Source organism: Pelobates fuscus, chromosome 4 (assembly GCF_036172605.1).
Source record: "Pelobates fuscus isolate aPelFus1 chromosome 4, aPelFus1.pri, whole genome shotgun sequence".
NCBI classification, from domain to species: Eukaryota; Metazoa; Chordata; class Amphibia; order Anura; family Pelobatidae; genus Pelobates; species Pelobates fuscus.
The window spans coordinates 345,110,421-345,132,473 of record NC_086320.1 but is presented as its reverse complement, the minus strand read 5'-3'; the positions used below and the strand labels follow the sequence as shown (position 1 = coordinate 345,132,473).

At 42.7% G+C, this 22,053-nt stretch overlaps 1 protein-coding gene across 1 annotated transcript in view; it reads right to left on the bottom strand.

Moving 5' to 3' along the window:
* CUBN (cubilin) overlaps positions 1-22,053 on the bottom strand; it is a 211,485-nt gene that overhangs the window by 177,742 nt on the left and 11,690 nt on the right. Inside the window, exons 3-5 of the mRNA XM_063452505.1 lie at positions 6,178-6,273; positions 5,045-5,083; positions 2,328-2,429 (exon numbers count right to left, since the gene is read on the bottom strand). Coding sequence (XP_063308575.1) covers positions 2,328-2,429; positions 5,045-5,083; positions 6,178-6,273 — 237 coding nt within the window. The remainder of the gene's footprint in view (positions 1-2,327; positions 2,430-5,044; positions 5,084-6,177; positions 6,274-22,053) is intronic.

Below are 22,053 nucleotides of genomic sequence, written 5' to 3'. Positions count from 1 at the left end.
ATGTTTGTCTCTGTCCCTCAAGCTGTTGGACTATATTTCCTGGAAATTAAGGAAAAGTAGCTTAAAAACAACCTCAGTGTCAATGTCAAATCTTGACAACTGGTTGATCAACTAAACCAATTATTTTCTATAAATCTAAAAGCATTTCAACACAAATGCCGCTATTTACACAGGATTCTGATAAATTTACTCTCCTTTCCTAATTAGCAGACATGGACATATATATTTATCAAATCTCCTAGTTTGCTATGTGAAATTTGATAGCTACGACACAGATTTCATATTTCTTGTTTAAAAGTTTAATAATGTTTAAAGATATAATTAATTACACTATTCCTAACCCTTAAATAATAAACTAACACTTAATATAAGAATTGCGTGTTAACAATAATAGCAAATATTTTCAGCTGCACGATCACTGGTGAGAATTCTATATAGAATTGTTTTGATGTGTCCATCATTGGGGGCAATAGCTACACTGTTGCGAGAGTGTTGAATGTTAAACCATGTGAAAACAATAAGTATAATGTGATATTCGTGTTGCACGGTATTGAGGGCAGGATTTTCTGTAAGGCATGACATATTTTGATGGGAAGACCCACAGGCCATTCCTACATGTGATATGCATGGGGTAATGTAAAGGAAAATATAAAACCTCATAAAAAAGATACAAACCTCAAATCTTTCAGGATCATATTATCAGCTGAAAATGTTTTCCATGATGTCATTCATTTCTGTTAGACTTCTTAGTGCTAGAGGTGTATATACATTTTTTTTTGTGCTTGGCAAATATTAAACAATCCAGTGATAAGACAATAACACAGTGTCTCCAAAACGATTATTTTGGTTCAATGTGTCTGTCACTGTCTGGGTCCCCAGTTTTTACAATCTATATTTACGCTTGTTACATAAATAATAACTCCAGGGATAAAAATGATAATCAGATGCATTTCAACAAAAGAAGGGGTACAAGTGACCAAGCCCTTGGATCCCTTGATCTTCAGGTTAAAAATTTGGTAAGATCCAGGCATATAACTATAGTGCATGTGTGTCGCGGTTATATAAAGGTGCCCAGTGAATGATAAATGTTTGTAAAACAGCTGTGACTTTTCCTGAATCGCAAGGCAGGCCCCGTTAAATAACAGTCACGAGAGTCGGGTGTATTTATCTCATCCTCAGATAACAGATTTCTGTGAATTTTATCCAGTAGTTCTATCTACATCCTAAATAAGGAAATCTCTCTAGCTACTCACTCTTTCAACTTCGCATTCAAAACCCTTTGTCAAGTACTCTTTGACAGCAGTGGGAAATAGGATAAAGAACGATAGCGTTCTCTGTGAAAGTTAGTGGTTCGTTTACCCCATGTTCACAGTGCGTGGATTGAGGTGCTTGGCCAGACTTGAATTTCAATTGAATGGGTTCCTGCTGACCTTATTGATTAATCGGAGGTCCTGAGGATCCCTTCTAAAATATCAATTTACTTTTCTGTTTTGAGAGGACCAATTCTGATCCCCTTTGGTAATCTTTGTTTAATTTACCAGCGGGCACTATTTCACTAGAAATATTATTGTGCATTTTGTATACGATATGTATGTGAGCTCAGCAAAAGAAAAATGATCAGGTCTTAGTGTGTTTCCAAAAAAAAAATACAATAATCTCTCCTTTGTCAAATTCGAACTAGTAGCACTTTATAATTTGTATCAGTTTATAATCTCACAGGAAAAACGGATGAATAGGAGAGTAAAGAATTTCACAGATCTTGGATCAAAATTTATCTCTGTGAAGAAAATGTTGCCGCAATGAAAAATACTCATGTCATACACTCGTTGGGTAAACAACAGGACTAGGGTTTGGTTTAGGGTTACGATTTGGGATCGGGTTTTGTTTAGGACAATGCTGACACTGCATAACATACTTTTTAGCAACATTTTTTTTTCAATCTGTATTTTTCCCTTTTTGGCGCAAATTATATTTTTAATTCACATTTTTTAAATCTTCTGGCTGTTATTTCAACAGTAAACCATTTTAGCCAATCTTTTAGCATGTTTTATATATATTGTAGAAAATCTTTATTTTACATTAACTTTAACTGTGATTTTAGCTGTACTAACAGATAAATCTGTAGTAACAGGTAAATCTGTACGAAAAGGTAAAGATGTATTGCAAATCTCTCCTTTTAGAATGTTTACCATATTGCCAAGTATGTTTCCAATGCTCCTGTATTTAAAGTTTTTTTTGTTTTTTGTTTTTAGTAAAAGTCTCACCCTGCTGTTTCCATTTCTCCTAGAATAAGAATGAATTGTAAAATAACACTCTAAACATCTCACCTGCCATCTACTTGTACAAAGACATAAAAAGGAATCCAAGAGATCGATGCAAGTCCCAGTGTTCTGGCATGGGTTGCTGCCGCATGACTTTCTGTTAATGGCCTGTAATAAAATATCAATGATTATATATTAATTATCTGTTCAAACTCAAAACTTTAATCATGTTAAAATGGAAATGTTGCAGTTCATTATAACGATCCTCTAATAGTGCCATAATAAAGAGCACATGCTGCCCCTATAGAACAGTTTATAATGGAAACTATTACAGCACAGGAAACATTACAGCACAGGATACACTGCTGTACTCAATGCTGTAAGGACACAGCATACACGATGCTGTAGGTTTAGGGGGACTTAGGGTTAGGGAGCTTAGGGGCTACCTGCCTACAAAGTGCTATGGACTGTATCTTCTATCACATTTGCCATGTGAGTTACAGTCTGTAGCATCTTGAAGGCGATCTACACTCTACACTCTGGTTTCCTTTAATCCTAAGCCCGCAAACATAACTCTATGCCCAAACATATATTCTAACCGGACGTTTAGACCCTCCTGACCCTCCCCAATACATAAACTCCAGCCATAACTTACTGCCCAACTATTAAATCCATTCAAAGCCAAGCTTACTTTAACAGACTTTTTTTCTAATGGATCATATGGGTATAAATTCCTTCTGTAATGACATATGTAAGCTAAAACCTGTATGGGACATATGTCGGGGTAAACAAAGAGACATTTCAGCCAGATCTCAGTGTTCTCGTTAATTTTGTTTTGACATTTAAATAACGCCTCTCAAAAGGCACCACTTTTAAAATATACACCTTCCATTATGTAAATCAAACTTTTATGTAAATATTACTACTTATCAGAGCCGGCGCTTCCTATAGGCGCCTTAGGCAGTCGCCAGGAGCACCGGGCCCCCTCATGCTGCAGCCGCCTGTGCGCTCTATAGAGAGACTAAGGCGGCTGCAGCAATGCCCGTGCCCGGCGCGTCCATGAGGGCGCACCGGCCTGGGGGCGCAAGATATGAGGGATTAGCAGGAAGGAAGCGCACAGTGCTCCCTCCTGCCAGTCCCTCAGTGTAGCATGGCCGTGCTCCATTCCGCGGTACAGGAACATTCGTTCTGGTACAGCACTTCCTGTCAGTCCGGCCGGGTACAGGAAACTCCTGTACCGCATACCGGACTGGAGCTCGGCCACGGGATGTGGTGCGGGAGTGACCACCATGGGAGGCAGAGAGCTGGAGGAGAGACCTCTATGGGGTGGAGGAGAGACCTCTATGGGAGGGAGAGGTGGATGAGAAGAGACCACTAAGGGAGGGAGGGGTGAGGAGAGACCACAAAGGGAGAGAGGGGCAGGGGCGGAGAGATGTGGAGATAATTTGTGTCTCTTTAATTCTGTACTATGTTTCAGTTCTGCATGGCCTGTCCTCCCTCGTTGGTAGCTGCTTAGAGAAGCTTACTTGAGAGCATCCATTAATGTCAAAAACATGGGGCTGGTTTGAAATCTGCTCTGTTTGAACACAATTTGCACATGCCTAGTTTCCTTTAAGAAGGAATTTCAGGAGTGTTCCTTGATTTGCCATTTGGGCAGCAGAGTCAACTGAGGCATGCTGTTAGCCTCTCTATTCAGGTGCCATCATTGGCTCATGACACCAGAGGGTAGGGTTACAGTGCTCACAGGAGAGGTGACAATGACAATGTGTAAAGCTCCAAACTGCATGACTGCGACTGTGACTCTGAGTACTGATCTGATTCTGATTTCAATCTGTTTTAATCTGTAATGATTGTTGATTCTGGTAACCATGTCAGCTACTTATTGGCTCCACATTACCACTGCAGATTCATTTACATAGTTACATAGTTACACAGCTGAAAAGAGACATGTGCCCATCAAGTTCAGCCTTCCTCACATCTGTTTTTGCTGTTGCTTCAAAAGTAGACAAAAAAACTGTTTGAACTTGAAAGGCGCTTCCAATTTTGCAACAATTTAGGAAACAAAATCTAATTCTTGACCCGAGAATGACAGTTAGCTCTCTCCTTGGATCAAAAAGCTATTACCCCCCAATTCAAAAAGGATGTCCCGGAATTATATTGCCAACTGCAATGGTTATACTGTGTCTATCAGTATCTTGTATGCTCTACCCATGTGAGCTAATGGAATAGCTGGCAGGTTTCATAACAGCAGCAATATTTAACAGAAAGCTAAAGTTATCATAGCATGAGCTCTACTGAAGATAAGAGGGAAAGCTAAGAGAGGGCTAGGGAGATAGATAGAGAGCTGGATCATTATAAAGAGATGTGTACTGTGTGTGGGGATCTCTGTACTGCAGCTATGTGTAATCCATCACAGTGATCCTGGCTGAGACTTCTTTATTGTGCCCAGCTCTGTGTGTTATTTCTCTGTATTTTACTCAGCTCTACCTGTTGTATGGGTATCTCCATAGTTTACCCAGCTCTGTGTAGATATCTTTGTGTTGTGCCCAACTCTGTGTATTATATCTCAATTTTCTTTCTCAGCTCTGTTTGTGATATGTTATATCTGTATTGTACCCAGCTCTCTGTATTGCATGAGTGTCTCTGTAATGTAAAGGGAAGAGTACAATTCTTAAAACTGCATTAGCCGCTACTGTTTCACGCTATACGACCTAACAAGAAATAAATAATCAGTGTGCATCTCTCCATTTCAACATACATGAATAGTTGAATTCACAGCTCACCTGTTGTAAACTTTGTACTTTGACTTCAATATCCGTAATCTGTAAATAATAAAACGTATTTAAATTATACATTAAAAGACACATATTTGGTGGCACAGGTCAAGGCAACATCATCTAATTCCTTTCTAAGCTTAGATCTATGTAAAAAATGTGTTTTTATACTTGAACGAATTGTAAAAATAGCATTGTTTCACGATATGACTTATAAGATCTATAAAAGGCAGAATCAAATCACGTTCCCTGTGTCCAAATTGCAACAACAAAAAAAACACTAATAAAATAAACTGTATTTTTCTTCAGATGTCATTAAACATCGTCTGTTCCTGGACGTTTGTAATAAATGTTGCTGTAAGGGATTGGTGACTCCTTAGTAATTCAAGATGTGTTAGGCTATAATCCCATAAGCCACAATTCCATCATACCCTCCACTGCCAAATACCAGTTCAGGCATAGGCAACTTTAGGCACTGCAGATGTTTTGGACTACACCTCCCATGATGCTTTGCCAGCATTATGGATGTAAGAGCATTATGGGGGATGTTGTCCACAACATCTAAAGTGCCGAAGGTTGCCTATCTCAACTAGTTATTTCTCCTGTTCTGATGCCTTTTCTTAGTACTTTTTCTCACTGCTTGGCCCACTTTCGGGTCATATGAGATAGTCACAACTAATTCTCTTTCTTCTTTTCTTAGGCATCAGCAAAACTCCATTCAATATGTCTTTCGGCGTTTGTGCCTGAAATGGATAATTCCGCATTTCAAGCCATATTATTTCAGATTCCCTTACTCTAGCTTCCTTAAATCATTAGGCAATCGACAACACAGCTGGTACCGAAATATTGCTCAATATCCCACCATGTTAAGCTCTGGGTCTTGAAATATAATTTATTGGATGACTCACTAAGAAGTCAGTTGATTTAGCAACTACTTTCAATTTGGCTATATTGACATGAAGTTTATTTACTGGAATATCAATTTATCAGAATTCATTGTTTCGTAAGCATAATAAAAGGTATTATGTATCGTATCAGGCATCATATGTCTTCTCCCACTATACAATTGTAATGGAAGAAATATTACAAATAGTATGAAATCTTGTTTCCACAAAAGATAACACACTCCAATGTGTACTTACCGTTTCAGTGAGTTTGTTAATCTGAGTTGTAAAACTCTGATTGGTCCCAAGGGCATTTGCCTTTAGGGTGGCAATCTCTTCTTTATTTTTTCCAATCTGAAAAACAAGAATAAAATCCAATGCCTGGAATTAATTTTTTGGAAAACATATTTTATACAAATTATAATAATTTCAGTACTACGGGATTTCTTAAAGGACCACTATATTGACCCAGACCACTTCAGCTCAATGAAGTGGTCTGGGTGCAAGGTCCCTCAGGTTTTAACCCTGAAGCTCTAAACATGTTTACATTTGGGGTTAATCCAGCCTCTAGTGGCTGTCTTCCTGACAGCCGCTAGAGGCGCTTCCCCTACGCTCAATGCGAAAATCACATTGAGCACTCAGAACATCCATAGGAAAACATTGAGAAATGCTTTCCTATGGGCGTTTTTAATGCGTACGTGGCCCTGGCCGCGCATGCGCATTCGGCTCCACTTGGGAGTTGACATCGGAGAGGGAGGAGAGGTCACCAGCGCTGAGGGAGCTTGGCGCTGGATAAAGGTAAGTGGCTGAAGGGGTTTTAACCCCTTCAACTCAGCGGGAGGGGGGCCCTGAGGGTGGCGGGGACCTAAGGATTATATAGTGTCAGGAAAACAATTGTGTTTTCCTGACACTATAGTGGTCCTTTAAGGTTGGCTGAGTATCATGTAAAATATTGTGTGCAAAGATCTGCATGCCAGCTGTAAAGCACATTGGTCTACAAAATGAACATTTTTAAAAATTATTAAATTGCTGGGAGGCCAGATTGAAATATTCCTTTTATATGTCCATCCATGCTTTGTTGTGCAGTCCAGAAGTGAATAGTTAGGGGGGAAAATGCATTGTATGTATGGGTAACAGGTTCTTGATGCGTCAGCCGCCAATGTGTTTATGGTCAATATGATTGTAGAACATTTCAACTTAATTAAATTAATGGTAGAGATCTTAGGATTAGGATAGGGTTAGCATTTTGGAATAAGAGAGAATGGTTAAAAGATTGGGATAAATGTGAAAGCCAGCCACAATCACAATTGCAACATTTCCCCAACTTATTACATTTCCCAAATTAGATGGGTATTTTCTAAACTGTTGTATAATAAAACTGGCAGTCACTAATTTCTTGCTCTGATTTATGCTGTAAAATGGGCAAATGTCCAACAGCATCTTTGCAAAAACCAAGCTAATAACTCAACAAAAATTTAGCACACAACATCTGGCACATTCTCACCAGAATTTCAAAACAAAAAAAAACACTAAATCACTATACACTTTCTGTTCTTTTAGAGGCTAGAGTCATATCCCACAATTAACTGAATTTGATTTTTAATCATTTTTAAATGGTTCCATTTTAAGTTAAAAGCCATGATATTGGGGGGGCGGAGCCAACTAGCTAACGGAGCGGTCACATGCACCCTGAGCTCCGATACAGAAAAAGCTTGAAACGCAAAATTACCCCAATAGGGGAAACTGAGCAGCACCTCAAAAGCCTCAACTGAAACAGGAGACCATGGGCAAGCACTCCTGCAAATCCCGGGGCTTGGGCGAGAGCCACACCAGGGATATCAGCCTCTTACTTACCCAGCCATCCATGCCTAAAATGGTGGATCGATCGGCAGAAACACCACGCGGATCCACATCGGCCTCAGAGGAGGTGACCTATCAACTGCGAACAGCGGATGTTCCGTACAGGTGGGGGAAAACGGCACAGACTTACCTCAGTGTCCAATGCCGACAGCTTCCTGCAGTCCTTGGGACTGACTGCTACCACTACTGCCGGGCCGAACAGACCAGCACATGAGTGGGATGTCGACAATGTAGTGGTCTGAAACGCCTAACTGAAGGACCTACGTTAACCTATAACCCACATTTATACTTACTTTATGTAACCTTATACTTATACATTTTGTTTTGTTTGTTTTTTAAGATATGTCTTGCTCTCTCATAGATCTGTCCTCCGGGACCCTCCGACCTATACAGGTCGCTAACATTCCTACGTACTGCGAAAATATTCACAATTGCTCCCCCAACGAACCCCCCCCCCCCCAAGCTCCAGGCTCATGGAGCTAACTTAAATATCCCTTGGCCTCTCCTAGAATCCCGCTGAACACAAACTCAACACAGCCCAACAAAGCCAGTTGATAACCGCGAAGGACTATAACTCCCCGCAACAAGGACCCTAGACTCCAATCTCCAGTATCAGCCACCTGCCACTAAGCACAACCCTCCATGCCTTGGCATGGCTCATTCGCAAAACTATTATAGGTCAGTTCCGCCGATTGTCCCTTCCCGTGTGACAGATAAGCTTGCGGCTGACACTAGGGGGTACACGTACACATGTAAATCCCGTGATGATTTCTAGCTTGCCTATCATATTCAGGCCACTTACCCTACCTAAGCTTGTCAACACAGTTGACCAACAAGAACAGTGCCTAGGATATGTAAATACTTTACTATGATTTCACTCACTAGCACTCCTATGCAATGTACAGTTAACCCAACGTCTCTCATACTATAAATAAAAAAGGTGCTGTATTTCTGACTTTGTTGATAATCCTGCTATTAACCTCATTGTATTCTGTTTTTCTCACTAAATGTCGTTACAAGCTTGTTAACGTAACTAAGCACTACAAAAATAAAGAATTAAAAATAAAAATAAAAAAGCCATGATATTGAAAGTTACAATTTAAAGTTAAAAACCATGATATTAAATTTAACAATATCTACCTAGCATGGAGTGTTGCAGAGACTAACAGGATTATTTACTCAAGTGAGAATTTAAAGTGAATTCAAATGGAATTTTAAATTGAAGTCCAGAGTAGCTGACCTTAAATTTGATCATTATCTAATTTCACCCATCTAGAAAGCATGACTTTACAAGCTTTACAACATATGTGCTTCCTAGGCAAAAACTAACAATAGCCACAACCACTTATCTACAGCTACTGTGCACATTCTTAACATAAACAGAATGCTTCCTTATAATAACTGGAATAATGTGAATAAACCGTCATTCGCTACTGGTTTTACTTTATCTCTCCACGATACCGCTTACCTTACTATCTACAGCCACTTGTTCGTCACGTACATTGGACTGCCTCGTATTTGATAAATGGACATTCTACTGATTATTTACACAAATTAGTGCTGTAAGATGCGTTAAGCTCCATTGATTTAGTTCTCAAGGACTACTGTACATGTAGATCTTCAGGTATTTGTATTTAGGTCCTACACCTGCTTGTGTGTTTGACACCAATAAAACTCTTATGAATCAGATGCATGGGTTGTTGAATAAAACACCAATAGAATATTATATGTGATGACATTAGAACAGAAGAACAGTTAAGCTATTTAGCCCTAGATCTCCGGTGTCTGTTAGCATAGATTTCCCTATCACCTAAAAAGAGTTATGTAGAGAATGTTGGGCAGGGACGATCGTAGAGTCACAGACGGCTAGGTGCAGAATTTTATGTTGGTGCTGAAGGTGGGCATGCTTGTCTTACTAACTGCTTCTCTATACAAAAGTCCAGTCCAGGCATACATGTTTCTATGGCAATTACTCCCCCTCTCGATTTACAAGCCCCACAACTAAATATGTGAATCACACCTCACATGAACATATTCTTTTAAAGTAGACAACCCAGGGTACTCAATATGGGGTATGTCCAGTCTTTTTTAGTAGCCACTTAGTCACAAACACTGGCCAAAGTTAGCCTTTATATTTTTTTGTGTGTTAAAAATGCAAAAAATGATTATAAACGCTAACTTTGGCCTGTGTTTGTGACTAAGTGGCTACTAAAAAAGACTGAACATACCCCATTTGCAATGCCTTGGGTTGTCTACTTTTGCAAATGGTATGCCATCATGGGGATATTTCTCATTCCTGGGCTACCATACCCTCTCAAAGGCAACATAACTAATCTGACAAATTGCAATGTGAAAAAACAGAAAATCAAGCCTTATATTTGACCCTGTAACTTTCAAAAACACTATAAAACTTGTACATGGATGGTACTGTTATACTCGGGAGACTTTGCTGAACACAAATATTAGCGTTTCAAAACAGTAAAATGTATCACAACAATGATATCATCAGTGAAAGTTCCATTTGTATGTGAAAAATGGAAACAAAAAATTCACTTTCACTGACAATATCATCACTGTGATATGTATGTCCGCGGTCCTGGGGGAGTTTAATACATATACATATATATTTTTTTTAATGATTTTATCTTTACTGAGTGCCTCGACCCCTCGAGGCACTCAAAACACAGACAGAGCATCGGAAGCCTGCCCGATGGCTTCTGATGCTCTGCTACGCTGCCGGGCGCCACGTCGGGCAACCCAGAAGTGATCACTCAAGGGGAGAGATCACCCAGTGGCTAAGCAGTCAGGAGAGGTATTGCAGGATACCTCGACATCGAGGCATCGCTGCAATAACATTAGAGCAGCTAGAAGCGATCACGATTTGCTGCTGATGTACCAGGTACGTCCGAGGTCGTTAACAACCGTTTTTTTGTCGGACGTACCTGGTACATCCGCGGTCGCTAAGGGGTTAAGGAGGCAGTGTGGGGTGATTTGTATATGTTATGTTAGCGGGAGGTTGCTGTGTGTCTGTTGAGGAGGCAGTGTTGGGTGATGTGTACATGTTGTGTTTAGGGGAGGTTGCTGTGTGTGTGTGTTGAGGAGGCAATGTTGGGTGATGTGTACATGCTGTGTATGGGGGGGGTTGCTGTGTGCGTGTGTTGAGAAGGCAGTGTTGGTGATGTGTACATGCTGTGAGTAGGAGGAGGTTGTTGTGTGTGTGTTGTTACAATGTATCAAATCCATTGATAACTGATTCTATATAATTGGTTCTGATGCCAATGTCTCAGAGCACTGCAGGAAATAACTGACAGCACGCAATCTCAGCGAACAGGCCAGCATAGAGCTAGGGGATCTTGTAAATAGTGACACAGTGCTGGATAGATTAATGAAGTGAGTTACTGCATGTAATCAGGTGTCAGGATCGGGACAGGGATCCAACACGCAGAGTACAAAGCGTAGTAGGTACGTATACCGGACCTTAGAATGGCCGGACTTAACGTAAGGAATAAGTAGAGGATGGTCAGAGACAAGCCGAGGTCGAGGGAACGAGAAGACAGGTAAGCGAGAGACAAGCCGGGTCAAGGGATAACAGAGAAAAGCAGAGTAATACAAACAAGCCGGGTCAGAACCAAAGAGACAATAGACATACAAGAGCACTGAGTGACTAGACTGGCTAGAACCACGACAGGGCAATGAGCAAATGCGGGAAGCTCTATTAAATACCCCGGTTCTAGGAGGTAATCACACCCCCTGACGAGTCCTGGTTCGTGTTCAGGGTTTGAGTGACAGGTCGAGCAGGCTTGGCGTCATGACGTCGGCTACTGGGCGTCACGTCATAAAAGGGCGTGGATCCCTCGCGGCCGGCGTGTAACCGACCGGAGGAACCGCGAGGAACGGAGGAAACAGCCCTTCTGAACGGGAAAACGTCTAAGTCTCTCCTCTTATCAGAGGTAGAGACTACAGGTACCCTGACAGTACCCCCCCTCTCAGAAACGCCCACCGGGCGGAAGCAACCGGGACGAGATGGAAAGCGGGAGTGAAAAGCCCTGCGGAGGCGAGGAGCATGTACATCCTCCTGAGGTACCCAAGTCCTCTCCTCAGGACCATATCCCTTCCAGTCGACAAGATACTGTAACCTCCCTCGAGAAATTCGAGAATCGATGATGGAGTTGATCTCGTACTCCTCCTGACCCTCAACCTGAACAGAGCGAGGGGAGGAAACAGTGGAGGAAAATCTGTTGCAAATTAACGGTTTCAGCAAGGAAACATGAAAAGAATTAGGGATGCGTAAGGCAGATGGAAGAACTAGGCGATACGCAACCAGGTTAATACGAGTCAGGACCCTGTAAGGACCAATGTAACGAGGAGCGAATTTCATAGAAGGAACCTTTAAACGAATGTTTTTTGTACTCAACCATACCCTATCACCAGGAACAAAAACAGGAGCCGCCCTTCTGCGTTTATCAGCGTGTTTCTTGAACAACATGGAATTATGTAGGAGAATTTGTCGAGTCTGATCCCACAACTTCCTCAGATTGGCAACATGAACATCAACCGACGGTACCCCTTGGGAAGAAGAGACCGAAGGAAGAATGGAAGGATGAAAGCCATAATTCATGAAAAAGGGACTAGAACGAGTGGAATCACAAACAAGATTATTGTGTGCGAACTCTGCCCAAGGAATCAAACCGACCCAATCGTCCTGATGTTCGTAAACAAAACAATGTAAATATTGTTCAATTTTTTGATTGGTACGTTCAGCAGCTCCGTTAGACTGAGGGTGATAAGCAGAAGAAAAATTCAATTTGATGCCTAATTGAGAACAGAAGGATCTCCAGAAACGTGAAACAAATTGAGAACCTCTATCAGAAATAATTTCGGAAGATATCCCATGTAAACGAAAAATTTCTTTAGCGAATATTTCCGCCAATTCAGGAGAAGTCGGAAGTTTAGGTAAAGGCACAAAATGAGCCATCTTAGTAAACCTATCGACTACAGTGAGAATAACAGTCTGTCTTTTAGAAATAGGCAAATCAACAATAAAGTCCATGGCCAAACAGGACCATGGTCTCTCTGGAATGCCCAAGGGTTGTAATAGACCACATGGAAGAGTATGAGGTTGCTTAGTCTTAGTACAGATCTCACACACTGCAATGAAATCCTTAATATCCTTTCGTAAAGAAGGCCACCAGAAATCTTTAGAGATTAAGGAATATGTCTTGCAAATGCCAGGATGCCCCGCCACCTTACTCTCGTGAAAACACTGTAAGAGCTCCCGTTGGAGTTCAGAAGGAACGAAGTGTCTTGCCACAGGAGTCTGCCTAGGTGCCAGATGTTGCAACTTCATGATTTGGTCAAGCAGTGGAGAATGAATTTTAAGACTTGTGTTGGCGATAATATTGCACTTGGGGACTATAGAGGATAAAACTGGCTCAGATACAGTAGAAGGTTCATATTGGCGAGACAAAGCATCGGCTTTAGAATTCTTAGAACCAGGTCTATAAGTGAGTACGTAATTGAAATGGGTGAGAAATAAAGACCAACGAGCTTGCCTGGAGGACAATCGCTTGGCCTCCCCAATACAGGACAAGTTCTTGTGATCCGTCAAAATAGTAACAGGATGTAAGGTCCCTTCCAATAAATGTCTCCACTCCTTTAAAGCCATGATAACTGTTAGTAGTTCCCTGTCACCAATGTCATATCTGCTCTCTGGGCCAGGTAGCTTTTTGGAAAAAAAAACACATGGATGTAATGGTTTATCCACACCTAATCTTTGGGACAGGATAGCGCCTACACCCGTCTCTGAGGCGTCTACTTCGAGTAGGAAAGGCAGAGTAGTATCAGGGTGAACTAAAATTGGTGCGGAAGCAAAAAGTTCTTTGAGAGTCTTGAAAGCAAGAAGTGCTTCAGTAGACCAATTCTTAGTGTCAGCCCCCTGTCTGGTCATATTGGTGATAGGAGCAATAATTGAGGAGTAACCCTTAATGAAGCGCCTATAATAATTGGAGAATCCAATAAACCTCTGAATGGCCTTGAGACCCTTAGGTAAGGGCCAGTCTAAAATGGACTGGAGTTTATCCGGATCCATCTTAAACCCTTCCCCAGAAATCACATAACCAAGAAAGTTTGTCTGAGACTGATCAAAACTACATTTCTCCAGTTTGCAGTATAAGCCATGTTGAAGAAGTTTGCGCAAAACCCTTCTGACTTGTCTGTGGTGAGTCTCAATGTCCCTAGAATGTATAAGTATATCATCCAGGTATACAATAACACAGTCATGTTGAAATTCCCTAAGAACTTCATTGATCAAGTCCTGAAATACTGCTGGCGCATTGCAGAGACCAAAAGGCATTACGGTATACTCGTAGCGCCCATATCGAGTGTTGAACGCCGTCATCCACTCGTGACCCTGCTGAATCCTCACCAAGTTATATGCCCCTCTGAGATCTAACTTGGTGAAAATCTTGGAACCCTTTAAACGATCAAAGAGCTCGGTAATCAAAGGAATCGGGTAGGCATTTCTAACGGTTATTTTGTTCAAACCTCGGTAGTCAATGCAAGGTCTCAGCGTACCATCCTTCTTTTTAACAAAAAAAAAACCCAGCCCCGGCAGGGGAGGAGGATCTCCTAATGAATCCTTTGTCTAGATTTTCACGAATATACTCCTCTAGGACTACGTTCTCTTTAGTAGACAAAGGGTATACATTGCCCCTGGGAGGCATAGTACCAGGGAGTAGATTAATCTTACAATCAAAGGTCCTGTGTGGAGGTAAAGTATCGGCCTTCTTTTTGTCAAATACCGCCTTTAAGTCCAGGTACAGTAGCGGTATTTGTACCTCTGTAGAGTCGGTAGACTGAGTGGATGTATTAACTATGCAAAGCGGTGAGACTTTCTGTAAACACTTCTCCTGACAATTCTGACCCCATGAGATTATCTCCCCTAATTCCCAATCAATAATAGGGTTATGTCTCTTTAACCAAGAATACCCCAGGACTATGGGAACAGAAGGGGATGAAATGAGTAACAGAGATATGTCTTCCTCGTGTAAAATACCAACAGTTAAGTTAACGGGTATGTGTCAGGGTACCTGCGGTCTCTACCTCCGAAAGAGGTAGAGACTTAGCTGTTCCTCCATCCAGACGGCCTGATGGCTCCCTTTCCCACGGTCTATCCGGTCATGCAAGGCCGGCCGCGAGGGAGTGACTGCCTTTTACAGCATCTAGGCTGGAAGTTGTCATCAGGACACTCCTCCGGAACGACCTGTCACTCAACTGCTGCAGGACCAATCAGGACGCCTCGGAGGCGTGGTTACTGCTCTGAACAGGGTATTTAACAGAGCTTCTTTCATTAGCTCATTGCCCTGTCGTGGTTCTAGCTTGTTCTAGTCACTCAGCGCTTGTGTATTCTATTATCCCTTTTGGTTTTGACCCGGCTTGTTTACCTTACTCCGCTTATCTCTGTTACCCTTGATTCGGCTTGTCTCTCGCTTACCTGTCTTCTGTTACCCTCGACCTCGGCTTGTCTTTGACCATTCTATACTGTACTACTTACGTTAGTCCGGCCATTCTAAGGTCCGGTATACGTATCTGGCTACTGTTTGTACTCTGCGTGTTGGATCCCTGTCCCGATCCTGACATTACGACAGGGCCAATGGATCCTGCGAGTACAAACAGTCAGCTTGCCTCTCCTGATCCTAGGTTTGAAGCCATGGATCAAAGAATGGATCAGATGGCGCTTGCGCTACAGGCTCTATTATCTCGTGCCAATAACCCACCAGAGGAGATACGTAATACCCCTGTTTCTCCTGTCGGTTCAGGTAGCCACAGTGGGTGCTTCTCCTCGCATTACCCCCCCAGTACGCTATGGTGGGGTTCCTGAGAAGTGTCGTGGTTTCTTAAACCAAATTAGTATCCATTTTGAATTGCAACCTCGCTCTTATCCTACAGATAGGGCAAAGGTAGGATTTATTATCACCCTACTTATTGAGAAAGCTCTGAGATGGGCCAACCCATTATGGGAGAACGATAACCCATTAGTTTATAACTATAACGCCTTTGTAGCTGCTTTTAGAAGAACATTTGACCCTCCAGGTAGAAAGGTTAATGCAGCCAGATTACTGTTGCGTCTGAGACAGGAGAACCGAACACTGGTGGATTATGCACTAGAGTTCAGGTCTCTGGCGTCAGAGGTCAAGTGGAATGAGCAGGCGTATATGGATGTATTTTTGAATGGCTTATCTGAAGTAATCCTTGATGAGGTTGCTACCAGAGAACTCCCTGAGAATTTAGAGGATTTAATTTCGTTCATCTCTCGTATAGATGAACGTTTAAGAGAGAGACAGAACACTCGAGAGAGGAACCGGAGACCTTCTTTTAGGTTAGCCCCCGCTTTTCCAAGTCCTGACTCCACGGTATCTTTGCTTCCTGAACCTATGCAGATAGGGTATACCCGCCTCTCTGAGGAGGAAAGACAGTACAGGAGAAGAGAGGGTTTGTGTATGTATTGTGGAGCTAAGGGTCATTTACTCTCAAACTGTTCTAACCGCCCGGGAAACGCTCGCACCTAAGTCTCTCTAGAGGACAGGCCTTGGGTGTTTCTATTTTGTCCTCTACTCCTAATTATAAAGATCACAGGCTTCTGCTACCAGTTTCCTTAACTTGCGGGAGGGAAGTAGTAAGGGCTATGGCATTGATAGATTCCGGTGCTGCTGAGAATTTTATCGACCAAGCCTTTGCTAGTAAAAACAATTTCCCATCCCAGCTAAGGGAGACACCCTTGGCCGTTGAGGCCATAGATGGTAGACCACTACTAGACCCTGTTATCTTTCGTGAGACCATACCCATTGAGTTAAATGTTGGTATCCTACACGTGGAGAATTTATCTCTTCTGCTCATTTCGTCTCCTTCCGTTCCCATAGTTCTGGGGTACCCATGGTTGAAAGAACATAACCCTATTATTGATTGGGAGTTAGGGGAGATACTCTCGTGGGGCCAGGGCTGCCAGGATCGGTGTTTGTGCAAGGTTTCTCCATTAGCTAATATTAACATACAGGAGAATCCTACTCAGTCCACAGAAAGACAAATACCAGACCTTTACCTAGACTTAAGGGCAGTGTTTGACAAGAAGAATGCCGATTCTTTGCCGCCACACAGGTCATTTGACTGTAAAATTAAGCTTCTACCCGGGACTATGCCTTCGAGGGGCCATGTATATCCTTTGTCTGTTCAGGAAAACTCGGTTCTAGAGGAGTATATTCAGGAGAATTTAGAAAAGGGATTCATCAGGAGGTCTTCTTCTCCGGCCGGGGCGGGGTTCTTTTTCATTAAGAAAAAGGATGGCACGCTGAGACCTTGTATCGATTACCGAGGCTTGAATAAAATAACTGTCAGAAATGCCTATCCTATCCCACTGATTACCGAGTTATTTGATCGTCTTAAGGGCTCCAAAATCTTCACCAAGTTAGATCTCAGAGGGGCTTACAATTTGGTGAGAATCCAGCAAGGTCACGAGTGGATGACGGCATTCAATACTCGGTATGGCCATTACGAATACACTGTTATGCCATTTGGACTATGCAATGCTCCTGCAGTATTTCAAGAGTTGATTAATGAGGTACTTAGGGAGTTTCAGCATGATTGTGTTATTGTTTACCTGGACGACATACTAATACACTCTAAGGAGATTGAGACTCACCATAGACAGGTCAGAAAGGTGTTACACAAACTTCTGCAACATGGTCTATACTGCAAATTGGAAAAGTGCAGTTTTGATCAGTCTCAGGTAGACTTTCTTGGGTACGTGATTTCTGGGGAAGGTTTTAAAATGGATCCTGGTAAACTCCAATCTATTTTAGACTGGCCTTTGCCTAAAGGACTCAAAGCTATCCAAAGGTTTATTGGTTTTTCCAACTACTATAGGCGCTTCATTAAGGGTTACTCCTCTATCATTGCGCCTATTACCAATATGACCAAACAAGGGGCTGATACTAAGTTCTGGTCTGAGGAAGCTCTTGGTGCTTTTAAGACTCTCAAGGAACTTTTTGCCTCAGCTCCCATTCTAGTTCATCCTGATACGACTCTGCCTTTTTTGCTCGAGGTCGATGCTTGTGAGACAGGAGTTGGGGCTGTTCTGTCTCAAAGGTTAGGGGTGGATAAACCGTTACACCCTTGTGGTTTCTTCTCTAAAAAAATTTCTGGGCCTGAGAGCAGATATGACATCGGGGAGAGGGAACTGTTAGCGGTCATTAAGGCTTTAAAGGAGTGGAGACATTTACTGGAAGGGACACTACACCCTGTTACTATCCTAACGGATCATAAGAACTTGTCTTATATTGGGGAGGCTAAGCGCTTGTCCGCCAGGCAGGCTCGCTGGGCTTTGTTCCTCACTCACTTTAATTATGTACTTACGTATAGACCTGGTTCTAAGAACTCTAAAGCCGATGCTTTGTCTCGTCAATATGAACCATCCACTATAACTGAACCACTTCTGTCCTCCATAGTTCCTAAGGGGAATATCATCGCGAACACGAATCTCAGGATTCACTCTCCATTGCTTTCTGAGATCATGAAGTTTCAGCATTTGGCACCCAAACAGACTCCTGGGGATCGACACTTCGTTCCTGCCGCTCTCCAACTGGAGGTGCTACGCTGTCTCCATAACAGCAAGGTGGCTGGGCATCCTGGCATCCGCAAGACTTATGCGCTGGTCTCTAAAGATTTTTGGTGGCCTGACTTACGCAAGGATATTAAAGAATTCATCGGGGCATGTGAAGTTTGTACCAAGACCAAGCTACCCCATTCGCTTCCATGCGGATTTCTGCACCCTTTAGAGGTTCCTGAAAAGCCTTGGTCCTGCCTGGCAATGGACTTCATTGTTGATTTGCCTATCTCTAAAAAGCAGACTGTCATCCTCACTGTGGTAGACAGATTTACTAAAATGGCTCACTTCATTCCCTTACCTAAACTCCCATCTTCGCCCGAATTAGCGGAGATATTCGCCAGGGAGATTTTCCGTTTGCATGGGATACCTTCCCAAATTGTCTCTGACAGAGGCTCCCAATTTGTTTCCCATTTTTGGAGATCATTCTGCTCCCAACTAGGCATCAAATTGAATTTCTCCTCTGCCTATCATCCTCAATCCAATGGAGCTGCTGAACGCACTAACCAAAAAGTTGAACAATATTTACGTTGTTTCGTTTCAGAACACCAGGACGATTGGGTCGGTTTGATTCCTTGGGCGGAGTTTGCACATAACAATCTCATTTGTGATTCTACGCATTCTAGCCCTTTTTTCTTGAATTATGGCTTTCATCCTTCCATCCTTCCTTCGGAGTCTTCTTCTCAAGGGATACCGTCGGTGGATGTTCATGTTGCCAATTTAAGAGAGTTGTGGGATCAAACTCGACAAATTCTTTTGCACAATTCTACGCTGGTTAAAAAACACGCTGACAAACGTAGAAGGGCAGCACCTGTGTTTGTTCCAGGCGATAGAGTATGGTTAAGTACTAGAAACATTCGGTTAAAAGTGCCGTCCATGAAGTTTGCCCCTCGATATATTGGACCTTACAGGGTACTGTCTCAAATTAACCCAGTTGCGTATCGTTTAGCGTTGCCTAATGCCTTACGCATTCCTAATTCATTTCATGTTTCCTTGCTAAAACCATTAATATGTAACAGGTTCTCCTCCACGATCGCCCCTCCCCGCTCAGTTCAGGTGGAGGGTCAGGAGGAGTATGAGGTCAATTCCATCGTTGATTCTCGAATCTCCCGGGGGAAACTGCAATATCTGGTCGATTGGAAGGGTTATGGTCCTGAGGAGAGAAGTTGGGTACCTCAGGAGGAGGTGCATGCTCCCCGTCTCCGCAGGGCGTTTCACTCTCGATTCCCTTCTCGCCCTGGTGTATTCCGCCCGGTGGGCGTATCTGAGAGGGGGGGTACTGTCAGGGTACCTGCGGTCTCTACCTCCGAAAGAGGTAGAGACTTAGCTGTTCCTCCATCCAGACGGCCTGATGGCTCCCTTTCCCACGGTCTATCCGGTCATGCAAGGCCGGCCGCGAGGGAGTGACTGCCTTTTACAGCATCTAGGCAGGAAGTTGTCATCAGGACACTCCTCCAGAACGACCTGTCACTCAACTGCTGCAGGACCAATCAGGACGCCTCGGAGGCGTGGTTACTGCTCTGAACAGGGTATTTAACAGAGCTTCTTTCATTAGCTCATTGCCCTGTCGTGGTTCTAGCTTGTTCTAGTCACTCAGCGCTTGTGTATTCTATTATCCCTTTTGGTTTTGACCCGGCTTGTTTACCTTACTCCGCTTATCTCTGTTACCCTTGATTCGGCTTGTCTCTCGCTTACCTGTCTTCTGTTACCCTCGACCTCGGCTTGTCTTTGACCATTCTATACTGTACTACTTACGTTAGTCCGGCCATTCTAAGGTCCGGTATACGTATCTGGCTACTGTTTGTACTCTGCGTGTTGGATCCCTGTCCCGATCCTGACAGTATGGTTTCACGAAAAATCACAGGCTCAACTAAAGGTCATAAACACAATGCCTGAATATAACTCCAGACTACAGGGCGCCACAACCACTAGAGTATATGTAAATGCCAAACAATGAAGAAATGACCATGGGTGGAAATCCAAACAATCCACTTTATTTTGGAACAATAAATAAAATAGTAAAATGTGCGCAAAATATGCAGGAAAAAACAATATAAAATATTAACAGCCAAATTGGCTAAGAACCCCTAAGGACAGCAGCTATGAACTCACAGAAGCCTTTAAGTATAATAAGGTGCCAAGTGCTAAAGTGCAAACAATGCAAAGTGCTTGATGTAACTTTAAAGAATGGACACCAAAACTGGACAATAAAGTGCTTACAGGAGACAGAAAAAGACTGCTGTGCCGAAAGTGCAGGGATCTTGTGGGTGCTCAACGCGTTTCGTCGATCTCGACTTCCTCAGGAGCTTGCTAAAGGTCTACCATCTATGGCCTCAACGGCCAAGGGCGTCTCCCTTAACTGAGATGGGATAGTGTGTTTAGTGACAAAAACTTGGTCGATAAAGCTCTCAGCAGCTCCGGAATCTATCAATGCCATAGTCTCTACTACTCCCCTCTCCCAAGTTAAGGAAACGGGTAGCAGAAGCCTATGATCTTTATAATTATGAGTAGAGGACAAAATAGAAACACCCAAGGCCTGTCCTCTAGAGAAACTTAGGTGCGAGCATTTCCCGATCGATTAGGACAATTTAGGCGTAAGTGACCTCTGACTCCACAGTACATACACAGCCCCTCCCTTCTTCTGTACTGTCTCTCCTCTTCTGAGAGATGAGTATTGCCTATCTGCATAGGTTCTGGAAAAGGTAAGGTTTTGATCTCAGGACTTAGAAATGAGGGAGCTAGTTTGAAGGAAGGTCTACAAGTTCTATCTCGAGTGTTCTGCCTCTCTCTTAAGCGTTCATCAATGCGAGAGATAAAAGGGATTAAATCCTCCAAATTCTCAGGAAGCTCTCTAGTAGCAACCTCATCAAGTATTACATCTGATAATCCGTTTAAAAATACGTCTATATAAGCCTGTTCATTCCACTTAACTTCTGCCGCCAAGGACCTGAACTCTAGTGCATAATCCACAAGTGTTCGGTTATCTTGTCTAAGGCGCAACAGTAATCTGGCTGCATTGACCTTTCTACCAGGAGGGTCAAATGTTCTTCTAAAAGCAGCTACAAAGGCATTATAATTATATACTAACGGGTTATCATTTTCCCACAACGGATTGGCCCATCTCAGAGCTTTCTCAATGAGTAAGGTGATAATAAATCCGACCTTCGCCCTATCTGTAGGATAGGAACGGGGTTGTAATTCGAAGTGGATACTGATTTGGTTTAAAAAACCTCGACACTTTTCAGGAGAACCACCATAACGTACAGGTGGGGTAATACGGGAGGAGGCACCTACAGTGGCTACCTCTAAACCTGAACTTACAGGAGAGATAGAATTATTACGCATTTCTTCTGGTGGATTATTAGGACGAGATAATAACGCCTGTAGCGCTAAGGCCATCTGATCCATTCTATGTTCCATGGCGTCAAACCTAGGATCGGAAGGACCAAGCTGACTACTTGTACCTGCAGGATCCATTGGCCCTGTCGTAATGTCAGGATCGGGACAGGGATCCAACACGCAGAGTACAAAGCGTAGTAAGTACGTATAACGGACCTTAGAATGGCCGGACTTAACGTAAGGAATAAGTAGAGGATGGTCAGAGACAAGCCGAGGTC